General features: G+C 39.1%; 5 protein-coding genes across 5 annotated transcripts; all 5 read left to right on the forward strand.

Moving 5' to 3' along the window:
- Positions 1-2,999: 2,999 nt before the first annotated feature.
- On the forward strand, positions 3,000-3,243 carry LOC122492291 (keratin-associated protein 21-1-like). The gene has a single exon (XM_043596004.1). The coding sequence runs from the start codon at positions 3,000-3,002 to the stop codon at positions 3,231-3,233; it is 234 nt and encodes a 77-aa protein (XP_043451939.1). The 3' UTR covers positions 3,234-3,243.
- A 3,447-nt stretch (positions 3,244-6,690) lies between these two features.
- LOC122492292 (keratin-associated protein 6-2-like) lies at positions 6,691-7,281 on the forward strand. Its single transcript, XM_043596005.1, has one exon. It carries the CDS (start codon positions 6,729-6,731, stop codon positions 6,972-6,974), a length of 246 nt encoding a protein of 81 aa, XP_043451940.1. The 5' UTR covers positions 6,691-6,728; the 3' UTR covers positions 6,975-7,281.
- A 3,564-nt stretch (positions 7,282-10,845) lies between these two features.
- On the forward strand, positions 10,846-11,511 carry LOC122492293 (keratin-associated protein 21-1-like). The gene has a single exon (XM_043596006.1). It carries the CDS (start codon positions 10,882-10,884, stop codon positions 11,209-11,211), a length of 330 nt encoding a protein of 109 aa, XP_043451941.1. The 5' UTR covers positions 10,846-10,881; the 3' UTR covers positions 11,212-11,511.
- Positions 11,512-14,795: 3,284 nt separating this feature from the next.
- LOC122492294 (keratin-associated protein 6-2-like) lies at positions 14,796-15,388 on the forward strand. Its single transcript, XM_043596007.1, has one exon. It carries the CDS (start codon positions 14,834-14,836, stop codon positions 15,083-15,085), a length of 252 nt encoding a protein of 83 aa, XP_043451942.1. The 5' UTR covers positions 14,796-14,833; the 3' UTR covers positions 15,086-15,388.
- Positions 15,389-18,732: 3,344 nt separating this feature from the next.
- LOC122492261 (keratin-associated protein 21-2-like) lies at positions 18,733-18,998 on the forward strand. Its single transcript, XM_043595976.1, has one exon. The coding sequence runs from the start codon at positions 18,771-18,773 to the stop codon at positions 18,996-18,998; it is 228 nt and encodes a 75-aa protein (XP_043451911.1). The 5' UTR covers positions 18,733-18,770.

Consider the following 18,998-nt stretch of genomic DNA (forward strand, 5'->3'; position numbering starts at 1 on the left):
GAGAGGAGGTGTGGCCTGAGTACTTCAAGGATGAATGGAATGGAAGAGAGAGTTTCCAGATTAATGAGAAATTAGAAATGGACTCGGGTGTCTAATGAACTAAGGAAAGGAAAATTTAGAAGAAAGATGTGGTATTGTATCATCTGTAATTTAATGGAAGTCCGGATGTATTTGTTGGCATATATTGCGAGTGAGGAAATTGATTTCAGTCACTTAACTCACAAATAGTTTAGAATGTTTTTGAAAGGGAACTATCCTACACTCTGAAGATACAGGAGGAAAATTGTGGAGTACTTTCTTGCTCTCAGAGTGTTGACATTCTAATGGCGATATTTAAAAATAGGTAGGAATTATTTGAAATTAATTTGGAGAGATCATCCCTATGGAGGCAATAAAACATCTTACTGGGGAAGAGATTGCAGGCTGAAGGATTGAGGAGAGAGTTCATGGAGGTAGTTTGACATTTTGTGTCAAATGAACTGATGCCATTTGAAAGAAATACTAGAAAGAACAGTTGTAAGCATAAAGGAGAAAGAGAAATTCATGAAGGTCGGGGTTTGATTGGTGGTGCCACAATTTGTAGTGGAAAAAAGCAAGGGATAGTTTGGGAGTTTGCGAGCTTACAATTGTGTTGGGTTCTTACCAAAGTGTCTTTTCCTCATGTGCCTTCCAGAACTCTAACAGTTAGAGCATACATCAGAAAAAAGTGTCTTCAGAGTCAATTTCTACCAGCAGAAAGAATGACTCACTGTCTCATCTCCATGACAAAAGTCACTGCAGAAAGTCTGAGTCTGAGGACACTGGAGCTAAAAGACTCTATCCACAACATGGCCAACTCTAAGGAAAATAACCCTGCCATCAAGGTCAGCCCTGGCATGAGGCTATGACCAGGATATTAAGTGTCCTGCTGTGGAAGAAACAGGGCTTCTGTCACGGGTTGGAAGTTTTCAATATGGAACATCCTAAGTCTGTTCTGAGGACTGCCTGTGCTCTGGGTTAATCAAGGGTGGGTAAATCCTACAGACAGGGGAAGGAATTCCAATAATTACAGTTTGTTAAAAATCTACTCATTGTTCTATTATGTTCCTTGTCTTTGAAGGCTTTCTGAAATAGGGAAGAACATCATCAGATAGGCATGTATATCACAATTTACATATCCATAAAGGGTCGAATATTTATTAGGTATATAAGATAACTTGCACCTCTGTGACAAGGTGTTCATAGACTGACAAGTATCCTCAAAATGTGATATTTGAGTCTCACTAGTTAAAAACTTTTGAGACTTTCAGAATGGAAAGAGTAGAATGGAATGAGAACATAGTGATAATATATTGAATTATCTTCTAACTTCTAATGGCACACCAACATTTGAACACGATTTTGTTTAATGCATTTCTTTACTGGGGAAATATTGACTGAATTCAAATTATGTGCCCGGCTCCACTTCATCTGGAAAGAGGGGTGCACAGAAGAGGAGATTATTTTTCTGCCATTATGGATCTGTATTCAGAAACCTGAATGGAAAGTTACTAGAAATACTGCAAGAAAGCTGGAAAACTTTTCCAATCGTTCAGGAGTATTGTGACAAGAAAGGGGTTGTTAGAAAAGCAAAGTGTGTATTCTAGGGATTTAGTGCATTAGAGTTTATAGCTGTGAATTTCAAGAATGGTAAAAAAGTAGAGAAAATTAAGCCAAAGAACAATTGTAGTGGGTATATTTTCCTTAAACTTCTGGTAGGGGATGAATTAGAGCAGAGTGATCAGATAGAGCAGTCTAAAAGTCATAGGAAATACTGTCAACTGAAAGAAAAATGTCTAGAAAGGAAAGATCACAGGAAAGGAAATCAGCGGTTTTATGAAATTCCCAGGTGAAAGCATTGAGTAAAAGACTGGATGTCACTCATTTCTTTGATGGGAAATTTTAGCGTGGAGTAGAAGGAATGATCTTCCTGAGTTTGTCCTCCCTTCCAGCTTGGATTTTAGAGTTGTCACAGTAAAAAGTAATACAAATTTTGGATTCTGCCAGATTCATAAAATGGTGATTGATGTAAAGAGTAGACAACAATGATGAGCAGAAACATCCCAAGAAACAATCATACAAACAAAAAACAGAGACACCTTCCTTTCTTCCTTCCTTTCTTTCTCCTTTCTTTCTTTCTTTCTTTCTTTCTTTCTTTCTTTCTTTCTTTCTTTCTTCTTTCTCTCTACTCTCTCTCTTTCTTTCTTTCATTATTTCTAAATGCTTCCTTCCTTCTTTGCTTCCTTGTTTTCTTTTTGACTTTATGTCTGGCAATGGAATGATTGAATAATGGGTTTAGTTGAGAAAAAAAGGAAGAATTTGGAATTAGACACCAATAAAGAGAGAATATATAGATGTGAGGTTACAAACCAAAGTTTCTAGATCTCAACACTATTGGCATTGTACAGCAGAAGTTTCAGTGTTGTTGGGCTTTGTTCTGTTGGTTGGAATTAGCATCTTCCCTCGTTTATCACACATGGAGCTTGTAGGTATCTGCAGTAGGTATCTGGGTGTGAGAAGGCAGGTTAAAATTTGCAATGATTCCAGAAAGAAGATGGGAGTTATTTCCTTCCCTGTGGGGTAGGTAGCTTAGGAAACAGGTGATAGCAAGAGGACAAAATTTTCTTAAATGTCCCTCAACGATGACACATAAGGTAAATTAAATGACAACAAGTTGTGAAGTTGGGTACCAGTTTTACATATGGCACATGATTCTAGTGAGAGATTCTTTGGCAGAGCAAATTAAAATGCTGTTCTTTAAATATAACTGGAGACTCCAACAGAATGAAGTCACATTTCCCAAGACATTTATTGATTGTTGACAATGAGTGGCATACCAGAAGTGCTTACATATTTGTTGGGTATGTCAGGGGATGAATGGTATGTTCTGCCAATTACTGACAGTATATAAAGGTCCAAGGCTAGTAGAAGACACACAGTTCACCACATTCTCTCGCAACCCACGTGAAATCTCTTCCAAGATGTGTTGCAACTACGGCAACTCCTGTGGCTATGGCTGTGGCTATGGCTATGGCTGTGGCTATGGGCCCTATTACGGCTATAGTTATGGACCTGGCTATGGCTGTGGATATGGCTGTGGATACGGCTCCTGCTGTGGCTATGGCACCAGATATGGCTGTGGCTGTGGCTATGGCTCTGGTTGCTGTGGCTACCAGCCATTTTGGTATAGAAGATGTTATTCTTCTTGCTGCTAGAACATCACTGTCCAAGACACATTTGCTTCTGAAATGGCACCCTTTAAGGGAGGGCTCATTCATTGATTTATACCCCAAGATTTCTATATCCAATGAATTGCATGCTTTCGGTAATTGTGACCTCTAGTTAGCGTTTGTATGAAGGCTTCCTGTGGCTGAAGGCTATGTGGTATCCTCTGACTATTTTCCAAATGTTAGTCTTTACTTCTATTCTGGGTTCTGTGTTGAGACTGTGGCAACATATCTAAAATCCCACAGTGAGGCAAATCCCTTATTCTCAATAAAAATGTTTCATTTTTTTCTAAGTAATCTCTGTGTTCTGGCTAATGAATGACTCCTTTTTGAGGTGTATGGCGTCTTTTGAAACTCGGGCAACAATATATTCCATGAACCTGGGTCCCTTCCTAGATATAATATAAACATTTCTTCTCTTATGTGCATCGGAGATAATGTCTTCTCCTATTTCTTGTATCCATAACACCGCAACATAAAATACACTGCGTAAGAACTATGTCCTTGAGGTAACACCGTATCCAAATGGAGCTGAAGGCTGGAAGGGTAGAGGAAGAGTTAGGACACCTCTTGGGGAAGTTGTGACACAAGCTCAAGGGGGAGGAAGTATGGCCTGAGTGCTTCAAGGATGAATGGAGTTGGAGAGAGAATTTTTGGGATTAATGAGAAATTGGGAGCCGCCTCTGTTGAGATGTAAGAAACTAAGGAAATGAGAAGCAAAAGAAAAACGTGATATTGTATTATCTGCATTTTGATGGAAGTGCAAATACATTTTTTGGCATATACTGAGTTTCAGTAAATTGATTTAAGTCCATTAATTGCTAAATAGTTTTGAATGTTTTTGAAAGGCAACTGTCCCACACCCTGAAGGCTCAGTAGAAAAATTATAGGTGAATTTCTTGCTTTCAGAGTGGTTTCATTCTAGTAGGTTAATAAAACAAAGAGAAGAATTAATTCAGATAAATTTAGAGAGATAATTCCTATGGTGTGAATAAAACAGCATCCTTGAGAAGACTGAAGTATTGAAGAGTTAGTTCAAGGATGTGTTTTGACATGTTCTGTCACATGAACTCATGTCAGTTTCCAGAAATACTAGAAAGGACAGTTGTAAATGTAAAGTAGAAAGAGAAATACATAAGGTTTTGGGTATGATCAGTGGTGCCACGAGTTTTAGTGCAAAAGAACAATGGCTAGTGTCTTAAATGGGCCCCCTAATGGGGCAGATATAAAATGAGATTAGTAGTTCCAGTTGATTTTCTGAGTTTGAGTGCGTACTACTTTGTTGGATACTGATTTCAGTGTGTTTCTCTCATGTGACTTTCTAGACCTCTAACATTTAGATCCTACAACAAAAATTGTCTTTGAGACACAATTTCAATCAGAAGAATAAAAGACTCCCTGTCTCGTCTCCATGGCAAGGGTCACTGCACAAATTCTGGGTCTGAGTACCCTTGGTCCTGGAGACTCCACAACTTGGCCAGTTTCAAGGAAGATGGTTCTGCCATCAAGGTTGTCCTGGAGGGAAACTATGCCCAGGATATAATGTGTCTTACTGACGAGGAAAGAGATGTTCTTTCAAGAGCTGGACAATTCTCACAGAAGGAACATCTGTAAGTCATTTCTGGGAACTGACTGTGCTCTGGATAAATCAGAGGTGAGAAAATTGTATACACAGGGAGAGTCAATTCCAATCATTACAGTTTGTTGAACATAGAACTTATGGTTTCAGGACGTTCATTTTCATTGAACACTACCTGAAAGAAGGCAAAGTAGTATTTATTAGGCACGTATCTCATACTTTCTATTTCTAGTAAAGAGTTTATCATTTATTAGGCGTATGAGATAACTTGTATATCTGGAGAAATAACTTTGAACACTAACAGATATCTTCACAAGGTGAAATTTGTGACTGTTTTAGCCATGAACATTTGGGACTTTTGGCTTGAATGAATTGAGAACATTATGACATATATTCACATTCTTATAGATTCTAAGTGATACCAATGTTTGAACATGGTTTTGTTTTAATGTGTCTGTTTGTTATTGGCAGAAATATTGAGTTGAGATTATGTGCCAGGCACTAGAATTAACTGATGATTCAAGGACACACAGAAGAAAAGATATTTTCTGCCATTAAACATCAGTGTCCCGAGCTCTTAATGGAAGTGTATAGAAATAAAGCAATAAAGATAGGAAGTGTTTTTCATTAGTTCGTGGGTATTGTGAGCAGACAGTGGGTGTTTAAAAAGTATCATGTCTATTTCAGGGAACTCGTGCATTGGAATTTATGGTTTTGAATTTCAATAATGATGGAAAAGTAGGAAAATTAAAGGTAAAGAACATTTGTAAGGGGATATATGTGTTGTATTTGTTGTTAGGGATGACACATAGTGGAGTGATCAGAAAACCCATGAGCAATATTAGAAAAAAAAAAAAACATTAGAAATATTCTCAACCAAAGGAAACATATCTAATAATGAAACTTCTCCGAAAAGGAAATCAGTAGTTTTATTAAAATCCCTGTGGAAGTCATTCAATAAAGGACTGGATGACACTCATTTCTTGGTGTTGAAATTTGAGTGTGGAGTAGAAGAAATGATACCTGAATTTGTACTCATTTCCAACTAGGATTTCATAGTTGTTACAGTGAAAAGTAGTTTAAATTTGGATTCTGCCTGGATATGAACATAGTGACCTGGACAATGAAGAAAAAGAAAAACATCACAAACAAATAAACAACATCTCCCCCCCCCCCCCCACTGTATGTCTGGTGATGAATGGGTTGGATTTTCAATTTAGTTGAGAAGAAGGGGAAACTTTGGAAATAGACACGAGTAAAGAGAGAATCTAATTTATAGATGTGAGGCTACAAAGGTAGGTTTCTTGATCTCAGCACCTTTGTCATTTGACATGAGGCATTTCAATGGCGTTGAGGACCTTTCTGTGTCGTGAAATGGGCATCATCCCTAGCTTTTACCACACAGAGCCAGTAGGTATCTGTAGCAGGTATCTGGGTGTAAGAAGCCTGGTAAGATATTGCAATGATTCCAGAAAGGAGATGAATTTTTCTTTCCTTTTGGACAGAGGTAGATGTTTTACGAGTGTGGAGAGATCAAGAAGGAGAAATATTTCCTAAAAATCCCTCAGCCTTCTTGTTAAATGATTGGAGATTGTGAACATGGATTTTGGTTTTACTTAGAGTCCATGATTCTACTGAGAAATGTTTTTTTGGCAGAATGAAATAAAATGCTGTTTTTAATAGAACTGGTTTCTCCTTAATAATGAGCTCACGTTGCCCAAGACATTGTTGATTGTTGACAGTGACTGGCACAGCACAGTTGCTTACATATTTGTTGGGTAAGTCAGGGGATGAGTGACATGCTCTTCTAATTACTGACAGTATATAAGGGTCCAAAGCAAGTAGAAGACACGCACTTCATCACATCCTCTCACAACCCACGTGAATTCTCTTCTCTTCACAAGATGTGTTGCAACTACAGCAACTCCTGTGGCTATGGCTGCGGATATGGCTATGGCTGTGGATGCGGTCCCTATTATGGCTGTGGTTATGGCCTGCGTTATGGCTGTGGCTATGGCTCAGGGTATGGCTGTGGCTACGGCTCCCGCTGTGGATATGGCTGTGGATATGGCTGTGGCTATGGCTATGGCTCCAACTTCTGTGGCTACCGGCCATTTTTCTATAGAAGATGTTATTCCTCTTGCTGGTAGAACATCACTGTCCAAGCCCCACTTGCTTCTGAAAAGACACGCCTTAAGAGAAGACTCATCCAAGGATCTATACCCCAAGATTTATATATCGAAAACATTGTATGTGTCATAGAAGATTTGACCTCCAGTAACATTTGTAAGATGGCAGCTTGTGGCTTGAGGCTATGGAATATCATCTAACAGTGTTCCACAAAGTGTTGGTCTTATTCCCTTAATATGGATTCTGTGTTGTGACTGTGACAAGGATCCGATCATCCCACATTTGGGCAAATCCCTTATTCTCAATAAAAATGTTTCATTCCATCTATCAAATGTCTGTGTTCTCTCTTGAGAAAGCCTCATTTCTTGAGGTGTTATGGCCTCTCTTGAAAATTGGACTGACAATATATTCCATGTACCCGGGTCTCTTTCTTGATATCATACAAGTATTCCTTCTCTTACATGCATCGATATAATGTCTTCTCCACCTAAATTTCACATCCCTAACACTCCAACATAAATCACACAGTATTGGAGAACTGTGCCCTGGAAATCACACTGTAGGTAGAAGGATGTGGAGGGAAAAGATGAGGACTAGGAGGGATGGCATCTCCTGGGAGGTTGTGACAGAAGCCCAAGGGAAGGGGGTGTGGCCTGATCACTTAAAGGATGAATGTGATGGAAGAGAGAGTTTCTGGCATTTATGAGAAATTGAAAGCTGCCTCAGCTGAAGTGTAAAGAAGCAAGGAAAGGGTACATTAGAAGCAAAGTGTGGTATCATATCATCTGAATGGGACGGATTTGCTAATATATATGTTGGCATAAAATGAGTTTGAAGAAATTGATTTAAGTCACTTAACTGACAAATACTTCTGAATGTGTTTGAAAGAGAACCATCCGACACACTGAATACATAGAAGAAAAATGGCAGATGAATTTCCTACTCTCAGAGTGTTTACATTTTGTTGGTGTTAATAAATATGTTACAAATTAATTATGACAAATTTAGACACATAATTTTCTTGGAGAGAATAAAACAGCTTCCTGGGGAAGAGAATGAAGGTTCATTAAATATTGGAGAGATAGTTTGGGGTGGTACTTTGATGTTTGGTGTCAAACGAACTGATCAAGTTGAAAGAATGGCCAGAAAGGGCAGTACCAAGCAGAAAGGGGAAGAGGAATTCATTATGTGTTGGGTATGATCAGTGGTGCCACAATTTTCAGTTGAAAAGAGGAAGGAGTAGGGCTTTAATGGTGTCCTTTAGTGTCTTCCCTGGTGCGTATACAAGAATGGGGTGAGAAGCCCAGTCCTTTCTGAATTTGAGAACCTTCCGTTTGTTGGGGTCTGACTTCAGTGTCCTTTCCTCAGGTGCCATTCCAGAGCTCTCACCTTTAGATCCCACAATAGAAAATGTATTTCAGACTCAAATTCAACCAGCGGTGAAAAACCAATCACTGACTCATATGCATGGCAAAGGTGAGTGCACAAAGTCTGAGTGTGAGGATCCTAGAGCCAGGAGACTCTAAACCATGTCAAATTCCAAGGAGGAAGGCCTTGCCATCGAGGTCAGCCCTGGATGGAGGCAATGCCGGTATAGTAAGTGTCCTGCTGATGAAGAATTAAGCCTTCTCTCAAGGGATGGAATTATCACACATGGGATAGTCTAAATCTGATGTGATGACTGAGTGTGCTCTGAGTTAGTCTAGGATGGGTACATCCTACAACAGGGAAAAGAATTCTAATAATTACAGTTTGTTGAAAATCTATTCATTGTTCCATTATGTTCCTTGTCTTTGAAGGCTTTCTGAAGGAGGGAAGAATATCATCACTTAGGCATGTATATTATAATTTACATATCTAGTGAAGTTCTGGTTATTTATAAGGCATAGAGAACATATGGAACAATGTGTATACGAACAGACACCTTTATTTATTTATTTATTCATATATTTCAATTTTTTTCATTTATTTATTTATTTTTTTGAGAGACAGATGTCAGCGTGGGAGGGGCAGAGTGAGAAAGAGACACAGAATCTGAATCAGGCTTCAGTCTCCAGGCTGTCAGCACAGAGCACTACACGGGGCTCGAACTCACAAACCGTAAGATCATCACCTGAGCTGAGGTTGGACACTTAACCAACTAGCCACCCAGGCACCCTCAGACAACTATCTTTAAGGTGTGAAATTTGAGACTCTCTTAGTCCAAGAATATAGGAGATTTTCGGGTTGAAACGAATGAGAATATTGCGATAATATATTGAATTATTTTATAACTTCTAAATGGCACACCAACATTTGAACACGATTTTGTCTAATGCATTTTTTAATTGGACAAATACTGACAGAATTGAAATTATGTGCAGTGCTGTACTTTCTCTGGAAAGAAGAGTGCACAGAATAAGAGACTTTTTTTCCCTGCCATTATGCACCTGTATTCAGAAACCTGAATGGAAAGGTACTAGAAATAATGCAGTAGAGCTAGAAAACTTTTTCAATAGGTCAGGAGTATTGTGACAAGAAAGAGGGTGTTAGAAAAGCAAAGTGTGTATTCTAGGGATTTTGTGCATTAGAGCTTATAGTCGTGAATTTCAAGAATGATAGACAAGTAGCGAAAATTAAGGTAAAGAACAGTTGTAGTGGGCATATTTTCCTTAAACTCCTTGTAAGGGATGAATCACAGCAGAGGGATCACATACCCCAGTCTAAAAGTAGTAGGAAATACTGTCAACTGAAGGAAAAATGTCTACTAAGGAAAGATCACAGGAAAGGAAATCAGCAGTTTTGTGAAATTCCCGGTTGAAAGCATTCAGGAAAAGACTGGATATCCCACATTTCTTTGATGGGAAATTTTAGCGAGGAGTAGAAGGAATGATTCTCCTGGGTTTGTACTCCCTTAAAACTTGCATTTTTTAGTTGTCACAGTAAAAAGTAGTGCAAATTTTGGATTCTGCCAGATTCATAAAATGGTGATTGATGTAAAGCATAGACAACCAAGAAGAGCAGAAATATCCCAAGAAACAACCATACAAACAAAAAGCAGAGACACCTCCATTTCTCCCTTCCTTCTTTCCTTCCTTCCTTCTTTCCTTCCTTCCTTCCTTCCTTCCTATCTGTCTTCTTTCTTTCTTTCTTTCTTTCTTCCTTCCTTCCTTGCTTCCTTCCTTCCTTCCTTCCTTCTTTTCTTGTTTTCTTTTTGACTTCATGTCTGGTAATGGAATGATTGGATAAAGGCTTTAGTTAAGAAAAAAAGGAAGTATTTGCAATTAGACACCAATAAAGAGAGAATATAGAGATGTGAGATTCAAACCAAGGTTTCTAGATCTCAACACTATTGGCATTGTACAGCAGAAGTTCCAGTGTTGTTGGGCTTTGTTCTGATGGCTGGAATTAGCATCCTCCCTCGTTTATCACACATGGAGCTTGTAGGTATCTGCAGTTGGTATCTGGTGTGAGAAGGCAGGTAAAAATTTGCAATGATTCCAGAAAGAAGATGGGAGTTATTTCCTTCCCTATGGGGACAGGTAGATAGTTTAGGAAAGAGGAGAGATTAAGAGGACAAGATTTCCTAAATGTCCCTCAACGATGAACATAAGGTGAATTAAATGACAACAAGTTGTGAAGGTACGTACCAGTTTTATGTATGGCCCATGATTCTAGTGAGAAAATTCTTTGGCAGAGCAAATTAAAATGCTGTTCTTTAAATATAACTGGAAACCTCAACAGAATGAAGTCACATTTCCCAAGACTTTTATTGATTGTTGACAATGAGTGGCATACCAGAAGTGCTTACATATTTGTTGGGTATGTCAGGGGATGAATGGTATGTTCTGCCAATTACTGACAGTATATAAAGGTCCAAGGCTAGTAGAAGACACACAGTTCACCACATCCTCTCACAACCCACGTGAATTCTCTTCTCTTGACAAGATGTGTTGCAACTACGGCAACTCTTGTGGCTATGGCTGTGGCTATGGCTGTGGCTATGGCTACGGCTGTGGCTATCGCCCCTATTATGGCTATAGTTATGGACCTGGCTATCGCTATGGCTATGGTTGTGGCTATGGCTACGGCTGTGGCTATCGCCCCTATTATGGCTGTAGTTATGTACCTGGTTATGGCTGTGGCTGTGGTATGGGCTATGGCTGTGGATATGGCTCCCGGTATGGCTGTGGATATGGTTCCTACTGTGGCTATGGCTCCGGCTGCTATGGTTACCGTCCATTATGCTATAGAAGATGTTATTCTTCTTGCTGCTAGAACATCACCCCATTGTCCTCTAAATAAGACACATCTAATGAGAGGGCTGAATCAAGGATTCATACCTCACATTTTCTATATCCAAGAAATTGAATGCTACACAGAGGCTCACACCTCCAAGCAACATTTCTAGAATGGCATCCTGTGCTTCAAGGCTGTGTGATATCATCTGACTGTTTTCTAAATGTTGGTGTTTATTCCTTTACTCTGGATTCTGTCATCTGACTGTGGCAACAAGCCTAATACCCCACAGTTGGGCAAATTACTTATTCTCAATAAAAATGATTCTTTACTTCTAATGTATCTCTATGTTCTTGCTTGTGAATTACTCCTTTTTTGTGGTATTATGACTTCTCTTAAAAATCTAGGTGACAATATTTTTCATGCACATGAGGGCTCTTCCTTCATATAATGCAAGCGTTTCTTCTCTTATGTGCATCAGAGAAAATGCCTTTTCTACCTGTGCCTTGCACCCCTCATGCCCAGGCCCTCACACCTCAACACAAATCACAGATATTTCAGAACTTTCATCTGGAAATCACACCCTATGTAGGTAGAATGGAGGTGGAGGGGAAAGGCAAGGAGGGATGTTCCCTCTTTTGGAGGTTGTGAGACAAGCTCCAGGGAGAGGAGGTGTGGCCTGAGTACTTCAAGGATGAATGGAATGGAAGAGAGAGTTTCTAGATTAATGAGAAATTAGAAATGGACTCGGATGTCTAATGAACCAAGGAAAGGATAATTTAGAAGAAAGTTGTGGTATTGTATCATCTGTAATTTAATGGAAGTCCAGATGTATTTGTTGGCATATATTGAGAGTGAGGAAATTGATTTCAGTCACTTAGTCACAAATAGTTTAGAATGTTTTTGAAAGGGAACTATCCTACACTCTGAAGATACAGGAGGAAAATTTTGAGTAGTTTCTTTGTCTCAGAGTGTTGACATTCTCATGGCGATATTTAAAAGTAAGTAAGAATTAGTTGAAGTTAATTTGGAGAGATCATCCCTAGGAAGGCAATAAAACATCTTACTTGGGAAGAGATTGCAGGCTGAAGGATTGAGGAGATAGTTCAAGGAGGTATTTTGACATTTTGTGTCAAATGAACTGATGCCATTTGAAAGAAATACTAGAAAGAACAGTTGTGAGTATAAAGGGGAAAGAGAAATTCATGAAGGTTGGGGTTTGATGGGTGGTGCTACTATTTGTAGTGGAAAAAAGCAAGGGAGTTTGGGAGTTGCGAGCTTGCTATTGTGTTGGGTTCTTACCAAAGTGTCTTTTTCTCATGTGCCTTCCAGAACTCTAACAGTTAGAGCGTACATCAGAAAAAAGTGTCTTCAGAGTCAATTTCTACCAGCAGAAAGAATGACTCACTGTCTCATCTCCATGACAAAAGTCACTGCAGAAAGTCTGAGTCTGAGGACACTGAATCTAAAGGTCTCCATCCACAACATGGCCAATTCCAAGGAAGTTAACCGTGCCATCAAAGTCATCCCTGGCATGAGGCTATGCACAGGATATTAAGTGTCCTGCTGTGGAAGGATCAGGGCTTCTGTCACGGGTTGGAAGTTTTCAATATGGAACATCCTAAGTCTGTTCTGGGGGTGCCTGTGCTCTGGGTTAGTCAAGGGTGGGTAAATCCTACAGACAAGGAAAAGCAATTCTAATAGTTACAGTTTTTTAAAATCTACTCATTGCTCCATTATGTTCCCTGTCTTTGAAGGCTTTCTGAAGGAGGGAAAACATCATCAGTTAGGCGTTTATATCACAATTTACATATCCATAAAGGGTCGATAATTTATCAGGTATATAAGAAAACTTGTAGATCTGGAACAAGGTGTTCATAAACTGACAACGATACTCAAAATGTGAGTTTAAGAGTCACTACTTAAAATCATTTGAGACTCAAGGTTGAATGGAATGAGAACATGGTGATAATATATTGAATTATCTTATAACTTCTGATGGCACACCAACATTTGAACACGATTTTGTTTAATGCAATTCTTTACTGGGGAAATATTGACGGAATTCAAATTATGTGCCAGGATCTACTTCATTTGGAAAGAGGGGTGCACAGAATAAAAGACTTTTTTTTCTGCCATTATGCATCTGTATTCAGAAACCTGAATGGAAAGGTACTACAAATAATGAAATAGAGCTAGAAAACTTTTTCAATAGGTCAGGAGTATTGTGACAAGAAAGGGGGTGTTAGAAAAGCAAAGTGTGTATTCTAGGGATTTTGTGCATTAGTGCTTATAGTTGTAAATTTCAAGAATGGTAGACAAGTAGCAAAAATTAAGCTACAGAACAATTGTAGTGGACATATTTTCCTTCAAATCCTTGTAAGGGATGAATCACAGCAGAGGGATCACATATCCCAGTCTAAAAGTCGTAGGAAATACTGTCAACTGAAGGAAAAATGTCTACTAAGGAAAGATCACAGGAAAGGAAATCAGCAGTTTTATGAAATTCCCAGGTGAAAGCATTCAGGAAAAGACTGGATGTCCCACATTTCTTTGATGGGAAATTTTAGCGAGGAGTAGAAGGAATGATCCTCCTGGGTTTGTACTCCCTTTCAGCTTGGATTTTTTAGTTGTCACAGTAAAAAGTAATCCAATTTTGGATTGCCAGATTCATAAAATGGTGATTGATGTAAAGCATAGACAACCAAGATGAGCAGAAATATTCCAAGAAACAACCATACAAACAAAAAGCAGAGACACCTCCACTTCTCCCTCCCTTCCTTCCTTCCTTCCTTCCTTTGTATCTTTCTTCTTTCTTTCTTTCCCTCTTTCTTTCTTTCCCTCTTTCTTTCTTTCTTTCTTTCTTTCTTTCTTTCTTTCTTTCCTTTTTCTCCTTCCTTCCTTCCTTCCTTCCTTCCTTTCTTTTTGACTTCATGTCTGGTAATGGAATGATTGGATAAAGACTTTAGTTAAGAAAAAAAGGAAGTATTTGGAATTAGACACCAATAAAGAGAGAATATAGAGATGTGAGATTCAAACCAAGGTTTCTAGATCTCAACACTATTGGTATTGTACAGCAGAAGTTCCAGTGTTGTTGGGCTTTGTTCTGATGACTGGAATTACCATCTTCCCTTGTTTATCACACTTGGAGCTAGTAGGTATCTGCAGTATGTATCTGGGTGTGAGAAGGCAGGCAAAAATTTGCAATGATTCCAGAAAGAAGATGGGAGTTATTTCCTTCCCTATGGGGACAGGTAGATAGTTTAGGAAAGAGGAAAGATCAAGAGGACAAAATTTTCCTAAATGTCCCTCAACCATGAACATAAGGTAAATTAAATGACAACAAGTTGTGAAGCTGGGTACCAGTTTTATGTATGGCTCATGATTCTAGTGAGAGAATTCTTTGTCAGAGCAAATTAAAGTGCTGTTCTTTAAATATAACTGGAGACTCCAACAGAATGAAGTCACATTTCCCAAGACTTTTATTGATTGTTGACAGTGAGTGGCATACCAGAAGTGCTTACATATTTGTTGGGTATGTCAGGGGATGAATGGTATGTTCTGCCAATTACTGACAGTATATAAAGGTCCAAGGCTAGTAGAAGACACACAGTTCACCACATCCTCTCACAACCCACGTGAAATCTCTTCTCTTGACAAGATGTGTTGCAACTACGGCAACTCTTGTGGCTATGGCTGTGGCTATGGCTGTGGCTATGGCTACGGCTGTGGCTATGGCCCCTATTACAGCTGGAGTTATGGTCCTGGCTATGGCTGTGGATATGGCTCCTGGTATGGCTGTGGCTCTGGCTGTGGCTACGGCCCCAGATATGGCTGTGGTTGTGGCTATGGCTCCGGCTGCATTGGTTACCGGCCATTTTGTTATAGAAGATGTTATTCTTCTTGCTGCTAGAACATCTCCCCATTGTCCTCTAAATATGACACATCTAATGAGAGGGCTGAATCAAGGATTCATACCTCACATTTTCTATATCCACAAAATTGCATGCTTCACAGAGACTCTCACCTCCAAGCAACATTTCTAGAATGGCATCTTGTGCCTCAAGGCTGTGTGGTATCATCTGACTGTTTTCTAAATGTTGGTCTTTGTTCCCTTACTCTGGATTCTGTCATCTGACTGTGGCAACAAGCCTAACACCCCACAGTTGGGCAAATTCCTTATTCCCAATAAAAATGATTCTTTGTTTCTAATATATCTCTGTGATTTTGCTTATGAATTACTCCTTTTTTGTGGTATTATGACTTCTCTTAAAAATCTAGGTGACAATATGTTTCATGCACATGAGGGCTCTTTCTTCATATAATGCAAGCATTTCTTCTCTTATGTGCATCAGAGAAAATGCCTTTTCTACCTGTGCCTTGCACCCCTCATGCCCAGGCCCTCACACCTCAACACAAATCACAGATATTTCAGAACTTTCATCTGGAAATCACACCCTATGTAGGTAGAATGGAGGTGGAGGGGAAAGGCAAGGAGGGATGTTCCCTCTTTTGGAGGTTGTGAGACAAGCTCCAGGGAGAGGAGGTGTGGCCTGAGTACTTCAAGGATGAATGGGATGGAAGAGAGAGTTTCCAGATTAATGAGAAATTAGAAATGGACTCGGGTGTCTAATGAACCAAGGAAAGAATAATTTAGAAGAAAGTTGTGGTATTGTATCATCTGTAATTTAATGGAAGTCCGGATGTATTTGTTGGCATATATTGCTAGTGAGGAAATTGATTTCAGTCACTTAACTCACAAATAGTTTAGAATGTTTTTGAAAGAGAACTATCCTACACTCTGAAGATACAGGGGGAAAATTGTGGAGTACTTTCTTGCTCTCAGAGTGTTGACATTCTGATGGGTATATTTAAAGCAAGTAATAATTAGTTGAAATTAATTTGGAGAGATCATCCCTATGGAGGCAATAAAACATCTTACTGGGGAAGAGATTGCAGGCTGAAGGATTGAGGAGATAGTTCATGGAGGTAGTTTGACATTTTGTGTCAAATGAACTGATGCCATTTGAATGAAATACTAGAAAGAATACTTGTAATATAAAGGGAAAGAGAAATTCATGAAGGTTGGGGTATGATTGGTGGGGCACAATTTGTAGTGGAAAAAAGCAAGGGATATTTTGGGAGTTGCGAGCTTGCTATTGTGTTGGGTTCTTACCAAAGTGTCTTTTCCTCATATGCCTTCCAGAACTCTAACAGTTAGAGCATACATCAGAAAAAAGTGTCTTCAGAGTCAATTTCTACCAGCAGAAAGAATGACTCACTGTCTCATCTCCATGACAAAAGTCACTGCAGAAAGTCTGAGTCTGAGGACACTGGAGCTAAAGGTCTCCATCCACAACATGGCCAATTCCAAGGAAGATAACCATGCCATCAAGGTCAGCCCTGGCATGAGGCTATGCGCAGGATATTAAGTGTCCTGCTGTGGAAGGATCAAGGCTTCTGTCACGGGTTGGAAGTTTTCAATATGGAACATCCTAAGTCTATTCTGAGGACTGCCTGTGCTCTGGGTTAGTCAAGGGGTGGGTAAATGTTACAGACAGGAGAAGGAATTCCAATAATTACAGTTTGTTAAAAATCTACTCATTGTTCCATATTGTTCCTTGTCTTTGAAGGCTTTCTGAAGGAGGGAAGAACATCATCAGTTAGGCGTTTATATCACAATTTACATATCCATAAAGGGTCGATAATTTATCAGGTATATAAGATAACTTATAGATCTGGAACAAGGTGTTCATAAACTGACAACTATACTCAAAATGTGAGATTTAAGACTCACTACTTAAAAACATTTGAGACTCAAGGTTGAATGGAATGAGATCATTGTGATAATATATAGAATTATCTGATAACTTGTACTGGCATAAAACACTTGAACACCTTTTTGTTTTAATGCATTTCTTTACTGGGGAAATATTGACGGAATTCAAATTATGTACGAGGCTCTACCTCATAGGGAAAGATGGGTGCACAGAAGAAGAGATTATTTTTCTGCCATTATGGATCTGTATTCAGAAAACTGACTGGAAAGGTACTAGAAACAATGCAAGAAAGGTAAGAAACCTTTCCAATAGTTCAGGAGTATTGTGTCACAAAACAGGGTGTTAGAAAAGCAACGTGTGTAATCTAGGGATTTTGTGCATTAGAGTTTAGAGTTGTGAATTTCAAGAATGGTAGAAAAGTAGAGAAAGTTAAGCTAAAGAACAATTGTAGTGGCTATATTTTCCTTAAAATTTTTGTAATGGTTGAATCACATCAGAGTGATTAGATACACCAGTCTAAAAGTTGTAGGACATACACTTAACTGAAGGCAAGATGTCTACCAAGGAAAGATCACAAGAAGAGAAATCAGCAGTTTTATGAAATTCCCAGTTGAAAGCATTCAGGAAAAAATGGATGTCACTCATTTCTTTGATGGGAAATTTTATCGTGGTGTAGAAGGAATGATATTCCTGAGTTTGTACTCCCTTCCAGCTTGGATTTTATAGTGGTCACTGTAAAAATAATGCAAATTTTGGAGTCTGCCAGATTCATAAAATGGTGATTCATGTAAAACCTAGAAAACGAAGATAAGCAGAAATATCCCAAGAAACAACCATACAAACAAAAAACAAAGACACTTTCCTTCTTTCTTTCCTCCCTTCCTCCCTCCCTCCCTCCCTTCCTTCCTTCCTTCCTTGCTTCTTTCCTCTCTAAGTCTCTCTCCCTTTCTTTCTTTCTTTCTTTTTCTTTCTTTCTCATTATTTATTTCTTTCTTTCTAATTCCTTCCTTCCTTCCTTCCTTCCTTCCTTCCTTCCTTCCTTCCTTCCTTTAATTCTTTCATCCTTTCTTCCTTTCTTTCTGACTTCATGTCTGGTAATGGAATAATTGGATAAAGGCTTTAGTTAAGAAAAAAAGGAATTATTTGGAATTAGACACCAATAAAGAGAGAATATAGAGATGTGAGATTCAAACCAAGGTTTCTAGATCTCAACACTATTGGCACTTCTGGTACAGCAGAAGTTCCAGTGTTGTTGGGCTTTGTTCTGATGACTGGAATTAGCATCACCCTCGTTTATCACACTTGGAGCTAGTAGATATCTGCAGTAGGTATCTGGGTGTGAGAAGGCAGGCAAAAATTTGCAATGATTCCAGAAAGGAGATGGGAGTTATTTCCTTCTCTATGGGGACAGGTAGATAGTTTAGGAAAGAGGAAAGATCAAGAGGACAAAATTTCCCTAAATGTCCCTCAACAATGATACATAAGGTAAATTAAATGACAACAAGTTGTGAAGATGCATACCAGTTTTATATATGGCCCATGATTCTAGTGAGAGAATTCTTTGGCAGAGCAAATTAAATGCTGTTCTTCAAATGGAACTGGAGACTCCAACAGAATGAAGTCACATTTCCCAAGACTTTTATTGATTGTTGACAGTGAGTGGCATACCAGAAGTGCTTACATATTTGTTGGGTATGTCAGGGGATGAATGGTATGTTCTGCCAATTACTGACAGTATATAAAGGTCTAAGGCTAGTAGAAGACACAAAATTCACCACATCCTCTCACAACCCACGTGAATTCTCTTCTCTTGACAAGATGTGTTGCAACTATGGCAACTCCTGTGGTTATGGCTGTGGATATGGCTATGGCTGTGGTTGTGGTCCCTATTATGGCTGTGGTTATGGCCTGCGTTATGGCTGTGGCTATGGCTCAGGATACGGCTGTGGATATGGTTCCTGCTGTGGCTCTGGCTGTGGATATGGCTCCAGCTGCTGTGGCTACCAGCCACTTTACCATAGGAGATGTTATTCTTCTTGCTGCTAG

This window comes from Prionailurus bengalensis, chromosome C2 (genome assembly GCF_016509475.1).
Source record: "Prionailurus bengalensis isolate Pbe53 chromosome C2, Fcat_Pben_1.1_paternal_pri, whole genome shotgun sequence".
Lineage (NCBI taxonomy): Eukaryota > Metazoa > Chordata > Mammalia > Carnivora > Felidae > Prionailurus > Prionailurus bengalensis.